At 43.4% G+C, this 7,943-nt stretch overlaps 1 protein-coding gene across 3 annotated transcripts in view; it reads left to right on the top strand.

Moving 5' to 3' along the window:
- Positions 1–7,937, top strand: part of LOC102194372 (phosphatidate phosphatase LPIN1) — a 14,434-nt gene extending 6,497 nt beyond the window's left edge. For all 3 annotated transcript variants that reach the window (XM_005745602.1, XM_005745601.1, XM_005745603.1), the window contains 17 exons: positions 1,505–1,776; positions 1,917–2,030; positions 2,125–2,248; positions 2,335–2,671; positions 3,025–3,118; positions 3,240–3,424; positions 3,536–3,629; positions 3,794–3,863; positions 4,486–4,578; positions 4,660–4,721; positions 4,816–4,954; positions 5,166–5,314; positions 5,771–5,857; positions 6,038–6,190; positions 6,286–6,400; positions 6,593–6,696; positions 6,784–7,937. In XM_005745602.1, the coding sequence (XP_005745659.1) occupies positions 1,505–1,776; positions 1,917–2,030; positions 2,125–2,248; positions 2,335–2,671; positions 3,025–3,118; positions 3,240–3,424; positions 3,536–3,629; positions 3,794–3,863; positions 4,486–4,578; positions 4,660–4,721; positions 4,816–4,954; positions 5,166–5,314; positions 5,771–5,857; positions 6,038–6,190; positions 6,286–6,400; positions 6,593–6,696; positions 6,784–6,958 (2,367 nt within the window). In that variant the 3' untranslated portion in view covers positions 6,959–7,937. The remainder of the gene's footprint in view (positions 1–1,504; positions 1,777–1,916; positions 2,031–2,124; positions 2,249–2,334; positions 2,672–3,024; positions 3,119–3,239; positions 3,425–3,535; positions 3,630–3,793; positions 3,864–4,485; positions 4,579–4,659; positions 4,722–4,815; positions 4,955–5,165; positions 5,315–5,770; positions 5,858–6,037; positions 6,191–6,285; positions 6,401–6,592; positions 6,697–6,783) is intronic.
- Positions 7,938–7,943: the final 6 nt, after the last annotated feature.

Genomic DNA, 7,943 nt, shown 5'->3' with positions numbered 1-7,943 from the left:
CTTTGGGGTCCTTAGGGACTAGTAAAAGCGCTATACAAATACAGGCCATTTACCATTTCCGCCTTTATGTGGCCTTTTTGATTCAAATAAAACCAAGATTCAAATGATAACACTTTATTTACACCCTGCGCTCACACACTCCCCATTTGCAACTGAAAAGTGTTATCCAAACTTTCTTTTTCCTACTCGGAATGATAGTAGTTTGAACAAAGTCGCACTGTGTGCAGAGTTGGCACAGCACCCAGGAATTTCTCCCCTTTCCTTTTTTTAAAAACAGACTGCCTTTGTTTATCAGCGAGCAAGAGCTGAGAACGCAGAATTTACTCACCAAGGCTTTATGACCTGGAAGTATGTCAAACACTGGGAGCATGAGGATAAATCGGAAACTGGATAAATATGCTTCTGGAAATTTAAATGTTTGCGGTATTGCAGTATTTGTGAAACTGGCTTAAGTATTAGAGAAATGCTCAGAGCTTGGCGAGTTAAAGATATGTCAGAATTCCTCCAGTCTGACCTACATTTCTACTTTTTATGTTTACAAAACTTCACGGAAAGCCGTTTTTCCTCAGTTTTTTGGAAAGTCAGTGTTTAATTTTATTTTGGTTTTGTGAGGTTCAGTTGCAGCTTTAAAGAGCCTGGTTGCATGTACTCTCATCTTCTTTCTCTTTCTTTCTCTTTTTGGCTTTGTATGCACGTGAGGATGCATGCAGAAAAAGATAAAAACAAGCTCTAAAGTACTGAAGCTTGGGGCTGGCTGTAACGAGGGAAGTGTCTGATTTATTTTCCCCTGGGTGGTGTCAAATTCTCAGGCTTGAACGAGCAACTAGGGGAGGAGCGTTGTTTCTCTGAACCCATTTTCTTGGCTCAGGGAAGCAAAACATGAGGCATTGTTGTCAGACCACAAATCATGGTGTTATACGTCAGTTTGTCTTCGCTTTCTGTTTTTCCCCTAAGTCTGCACACACATATTTATGTTCCCCTGGATGGACAGCAGGAGACCTCCTGGAAAACTCTTTTCTTTTCCTAGAAGGAGGGATCATAAAAGTGACCAGAACTGAGAAACAGAGTCTGCTTCTGCTTTGGCAAACCCTTTCCTCTGTGGAGGTTTTTGCAGTTTGGCAGTTAATTGCAAACCTATGTCTCAGACCAAAGTCATGCGATACACTAACTATGGAGTGGGGGGGGGGGGTTTATTGCAATGATTATAATCTACTTTTATGCAGAGTGTTGTCATCTTTTGTTTCTCAGTGGTTGACATAGCTTCATGTCAAAGCAGGAGATAATAGCTGTGCAGGTTGCACTATCACATGTTGTTCTGCGTTACAAAAACCAAAGTGTGAACAGTAGGGGAGTCAGCAACACTCCTACAGCACCCAATTTCAGTGCAGACCTAAAGCTTTGACAGTAAATCCAAACAGATTCCCTCATGTGGGTAGTTTTTGGTGTAACGTTCAGGCTCTTTGTCTGCTCGGCATTGTTTCACTCCTGTTTCCTGTCTTAACAGGAAGTGGTTCCCTCCTACCTGGCCACCTCTCCTATCCTATCAGATGGACCTGTTTTGATGGGGAAGATCTCCGGGACACCCATACAGAATCTGTGCTCTGTGGCAAGCAATGGCGAGAACAGTAACGTGATGATGAAGAAAAGGAGGAAGAGGAGGAGGAAGGCTCGGGCGGACAGCCTGAGGAGAGAGGAAAGTGGAGACTACTCCGCGGACGAAGACATGTTCCCCATAGACATCAGCTCGGATGAAGTGGCAGAAATGGAGAGCAACAGGTAAGAGCTGGCCGTGAGGAGTGAAGGGAAATGGTGAAGGACTAATCAAATACCCATGCAGAGGATGAGGATGATCACCTGACAGTGTAAGAGAGAGTAAAGAAAACCCTGACTAACTCGTCTTTGTGATTATACTCCAGGTCTTCATCTCGGGATGTCTCTAGAGATGAGAACACAGTTGGTTCGACCAACAGTTCTTTCAAACAGGCTGGCATGTACACTCGTTCAGATGGGGAGTGGAGTCCCATTCAGAGGTGCTCGGCTCACACAAAATTCTTTCACACCTACAGTAAATGCTATAAATCCATGAAATAAATGTGGAAATGCTATAATCTCTTTCTCCTTTAGTCCTGGAAACTCTCGCCCCACATCTCCCAAGAGTGATTCTGAGCTAATTGGCAAACCGTCAAACACAGACAATCAGAATCCAGAAATGCACTGGGCGTGGGGAGAGCTGCCTCAGGCCGCCATGGTAGGAAAGCCTTAATCCTGATACCCTAATCTGCAGTCTTGTTATTTCTTCAGCTCATATCATCATCTTCTTCTCCACTCTTGTAGCCATCTGTCCTTCCACTGAAGTCCAGCCCTCCACCAGTTTGCCCCGTATCTATCCCGGTGTCTGAAAGCACACACTTCCGTGTGATTACGCCTGAGGTGTCTTCGGAACAGTGCGGACCCTGCTCGGAAATACCAGCACTGCGACTGCTGATGCCGACAGAGACGATGCACACAGAGGAAATGGTCGATGCAGAATCCATTGGGATGGAGTCTCAAACGGTAACTTCGGCGATGCAAGTTACAACAGTGGGAGGCGTGGCAGCTCGTATGGTGGCCGACATGGAGGACACTTCACCCCGTCCACAAGGCAAAGCAGACTCTCCGTCAAAGAAAAAAGGTAAACCTTAAAAAGGTTTCCCCACGTATCATTTAATGCACTGTGTTATGTCGAGAAGCTGCAGCTTCAAACTGCAAATTGCTCAAACTCAATCAGTTGCTCTCCGTAGTATAAGATAAGATGCAATATAAGATGGATTTACAGCCAAAAATGTGTCTGAATCGCTGCATATGATTGCAAAGATAAACAGGGGCCAGGTGAACGGATCTGGTACTACAGGGAAGCTTACAGCCTCATAATAATCCATCTATAGACCCTCTCACAGAGATCAAGCTGGCAAATGATTTGCTTCTGGATAAATCAGTCAGGGGGGAAAAATCGAAGAGGCTGAAAATGAATTTGCTCTTTTGCAGATAAAAGGAGTCGCCATCTTGGTTCTGATGGAATTTATCTGGACGACATCACTGAGCTTGAACCGGAAGTGGCAGCCCTTTATTTTCCTAAGAGGTATTTGGACATCACGCACGCTTTCATGTTAAGAAAAGTTTCATACAGTTGTATTTCTGAACTGTGCAGAATGATCAGCGAGATTCTTATCAAAAGTATCTCCTCTTTTTCTTTTTTGCAGTGACACTGGTGCAACAGTGAGGAGCATCTCGGATCCGGGCCTCCACAGCACCAGTCAGTCTCCTCAGTCTGTAAGCTCTGGAGGAGACAGTGGAGTAGACAGTTACTGCGATCCCATGTCTGACCTGCCATCAATTGCCATCTCTTTGTGTGGGGGGCTCAATGACAACAGGGAGATCACGAAAGGTAAACGATCACGTGACATGACACGACTCCAAGATGCACTTTAGACACTGTGTTGTAAGCATGGGGAATAAATAACGTGTGGGGTTTTTTTCTTCTCCCTTCCTTTTACAGAGCAATTTTATAAGAAGACTGTGTCCTATCAGCAGTTCACAGAGAACCCCTCTATCATCGACGACCCCAACTTAGTGGTGAAAATTGGCTCAAAGTAAGACATTCGAGTGTACTGAATGGATTCATGTGTCACACACTGCGGGCAAAAACAGCAGCGTTAGCACAACTCTTTGGCCTAATGAGCTAAAATTGGCTGAAAAACATGTGTTTTGCTGCATTTATGGAAGGGCTAAAAATACATTTTGTTATCTCCCACAGGTACTATAATTGGAACACTGCAGCTCCGCTTGTGCTGGCTATGCAAGCCTTTCAGAAGCCTCTGCCAAAGGTAAGAGTTGATTGCAGACGCTGCACAGATATTTAGGACTCAGTAAGTTGGGTTGGATTACATGAGAAGTATTCCCCCTTCTGACTGATCCCGGTACTGCACCACTTTACATAACATAAGGCCTAATGTGGAGTCTGTGGACCTCAAACCTCACTGTGTTCAGTTTTTGCTACTGCAGACAAAATTTACATTGTGTAACAAATGTCTTCCAAACTTTTGCTCTCAAGATAAATGTTGTTTTCTCCTTTGTTCTCTCCCCGTCTTATTTTATTACTCCCTCCATCCATCCGTTAGTCCTCCTGCCCTAATTACATTCACTCAACCTTACAGTTCCTCCTCTGCTGTCTGACCAGTGTTCTGGGCTACAGCTCTGTATGTTTATTTTTTGTTTGTTTTAAACACCCCTCCCCCCTTTAATATCTCTACACTAGCTTCCACTTTTATTCTGTTGGTGTATTTTCCCCCGCTTCGGCCTCAGGCACATTCTTGGTTTTGCTTCAGTGTTTGTTGATTTACGGTATAGTTTGCTTTATTTTTTAAGTGTGTCTTTATGGCTTTGGGTTGTGGTTGCTTGGTGTATGTGTGTATCTGTGTGTGTGTGTGTGTGTGTGGTCTGCTTCAGGCTGCAGTGGAGAACATCATGAAGGAGAAGATGCCCAAGAAAGCAGGAAGGTGGTGGTTCTCCTGGAGAAGCAAAAACAGCAGTGCCAAATCGGTAATTTAAAGCGGCAGCTATGTTAATTGTGAACAAGTTACCAGATAAACACCAACCTGGCACTGTTTTTATTACCTATAGGATTCAGCCTCTGAGCGTGGGGCCTGTTGCACTGCTGAGCAGGTTGGGAATATGACAAGCAGGTAAGAGAGCATTCCTGGCTCAAAATTGTCCTTGCTCACTTACTGAGGTTTATATTGAAGCATATAAATGCCCTGTTCACCTCTCTGATGACAGACTGAAAGAAGAGTCATCCTCTAGTGATGAGGACCACCGGGAAGCCAAGCAGAACTCTTCCCTCATACAGACAGAGCCGGTACTCACAACGGGAGGCGTGTCTTATAAGAAAACTCTCCGACTCACATCAGAGCAGCTGGTGAGCACATAAGTTAAAGCACAAGTTTGGATATGATAGAGAGATAGCTCAAACATTAAAAAAGAAGCATAAAAGAATGAGTTACCAGCTTGAGCAAGATGGCAGCAGTAAAGATCCACCTGACAAGCCCAAATGGTGCAGCTATAACACAATTCTCTTCCTTTCTGAGTGGTTTTTCATGGATTTTCACCCCCTTCACCAAATTTTCCAGCTGTCTCTTCAGTTGCAAGACGGGCCTAACGATGTCGTGTTCAGCGTCACCACTCAGTACCAGGGAACCTGTCGCTGTCAAGGCACCATCTACCTCTGGAACTGGGATGACAAGATAATTATCTCCGACATAGATGGAACCATTACCAGGTGCGTGTGTCTTGTTTTTGTTTTTTTTAATGCATAATGGAGTTTAGTTTGGACGGCAAATCTACTGGAAGTGGCTCCAGTATTAGGTTCATCTGCATGCTGTACAACTCTGTGCACAGCAGGGTTCAGTGTGATGAATAAACTCTTCACGGCTATTCCATCTGTAACATTTATTCACTGCTGATTATGAGGCAATTTGTCATTCTGATCAGAAGATTAAATATGCAGCTTCTTGCAAAGGTAGCATTTAATAGAGAGCTAGCAGGTACTTTTCCAGTTATTGTGACATTTAAATCCTCTCTCAGACTAAACAGAGGATGCTTTTATATATTCCAACAATGAGAAGTATTCCAAAGGGTTTTAAATCTGGATGACTATGACTTAAAACATGATTAGATTTTTACACAAGTGCAAAAAAATGCATTTTTAATAACGCTTGCTTGTATTTGTCTCCAGGTCAGACACATTGGGTCATATCCTGCCCACACTCGGGAAAGACTGGACACACCAGGGGATTGCTCAGCTGTACCACAAAGTCAGCCAGTAAGAACTACTTTGTTAACAGTCTACTCTCAGTTTTAAAGTAAAGCATAAAGGAGATTTTATAGAAATAAAATAAAGCTCTTAAAGAAATGCTTTTACAAAGTTAAAGAAATTATTTAGTAATTTCAACTCTCTATTGACACAAGTTGGTTAATATTAATCTCTTCCTCTCCACATCAGAAATGGCTACAAGTTCCTGTACTGCTCAGCCCGAGCGATCGGCATGGCTGACATGACTAGAGGTTACCTCAACTGGGTCAACGAGAGAGGCACTATGCTTCCTATGGGCCCCGTCCTCTTGAGCCCGAGCAGCCTCTTTTCAGCTCTGCACAGGTATTTCATATCACAAACGTGCATCTGTTTTTCTATATTAGCACATGAGAGGATGCAGGAGGAACTCATCGTGCAGTGCTGATTGTGTTTCACAGGGAGGTGATAGAGAAGAAGCCGGAGAAGTTCAAGGTAGAGTGTCTCACTGATATCAAGAACCTCTTCTACCCCAACAAGCAGCCGTTCTACGCAGCATTCGGCAACAGACCGACGGTAACTCACATTCGGCTCTGCAGAGCTTACAGACAGTTATATTTGCTTATAGTTTAGTCTATTTCTCATCATAAAAGTGAGTTTGGATGTTCACTGAGGGTAAATTGAAGCTTTTTAGGTATTTTTTGCACTGTTTAAGTCTAATATCCAGTATATCTAACATTAAAAATGCCCCTGTTCTTGTCTTTGTAGGATGTATACTCATACAAAGAAGTTGGGGTGTCACTAAACAGGATTTTTACAGTGAACCCCAAAGGGGAGCTGGTGCAGGAGCACGCCAAGACCAACATCTCATCGTAAGTCCTTCACCCAGGTCCCACTGGATTGCTCTCATGGCCCTTACAGCATCACTGCATCATCTCGCTCTCCTCTCTTCTCTTCAGCTACGTACGTTTGTGCGAGGTCGTTGACCACGTGTTTCCGCTGAAGGCCCGAGCGTCCTCCTCTGACTTCCCCTGCTCGGACACCTACAGCCACTTCACCTACTGGAGGGAGCAGTTCCCCCTGGTGGAGAGTCAGGAAACTACACCTCAACAGACCACCAGCTCCAGCAGCTGACCGACTACCTCTGGCCTTTGGAGCAAGGACTGAATGATGGTGTGCTTGAGATGTAGCAGAGGGTTGGAGAATGATGTGTGCGAGTGTATAATTGTTGAGTTTTCGTTTTGTTTTTTCAACAGAAGATGGAGCACTTTATAAGTGGACAGCAGAGAGTAAAACTAGTAAACGAGTAAAGCAATCTGCTGTGAATAGTCTTAATTCACAAGATGGATATAAGCGCACTTTTATTAAAAGATGGACTTTGGGGTCATCTGACTAAAAGTATATATGTGTAGTGAGGAATAAAATATTAGTATTTTATTCAGGCAGCTTAGTATGGATACTATTTTATAGGGAGTGTTGGCAATATATCAGTAGCTAGACTACAATGTATGACCTAGACAGTTCTTTAACACACACTATAGCTGAATTATGGCCTCTGTTTATCATAACGAGAGAGCAGGTTACTTAAATTTGTGCCAAATAGTCAACGTGGAATTTATTTTCTTACTGTGATCATCTGCTCTGCAGGGCCAGAAGTGGTGTAAACATTTCCACATACATACATGGCTTAAATTAAAACAGTATAGTTAAACCAGCATCTTCAGTTGAATTCTACATTTGGCGTTATTTCTGCGTTTATTTATATATTTATTTAACCGATGCCATTTTTTGTCCTCTTTAGTTTACACACAGCCTTCAATCAGCATGGAAGTGCAGCTCTCCACGTGCATTTGTACTATGTAGCAACACATATGTGAGGCGACCGAGCCAGTGAGTGTCAGGACAGAAAAGCACAACACTTTAAAGCATCGTCTTCCTTATTTGCAAGAGGGATTGGTGAAATATTTGTTTTTCTATTCAGAGTCTGCATGTGTTGTGGTGAGAATGTGATTTCAGTTTGTGAGGTGCAGTTTTTCGCCTTTCTGTTATAGTTCATGTAGTCTACGTTACTGTATAAGATGCAGACTGTGTAAGATGTAGCGTACACTTCTGCTACTGC

This window comes from Pundamilia nyererei, unplaced genomic scaffold (assembly GCF_000239375.1).
Source record: "Pundamilia nyererei isolate P.nyererei 1_Seehausen unplaced genomic scaffold, PunNye1.0 scaffold00161, whole genome shotgun sequence".
Classification (NCBI taxonomy): domain Eukaryota; kingdom Metazoa; phylum Chordata; class Actinopteri; order Cichliformes; family Cichlidae; genus Pundamilia; species Pundamilia nyererei.
This window is presented reverse-complemented; position numbering and strand designations above follow the sequence as displayed.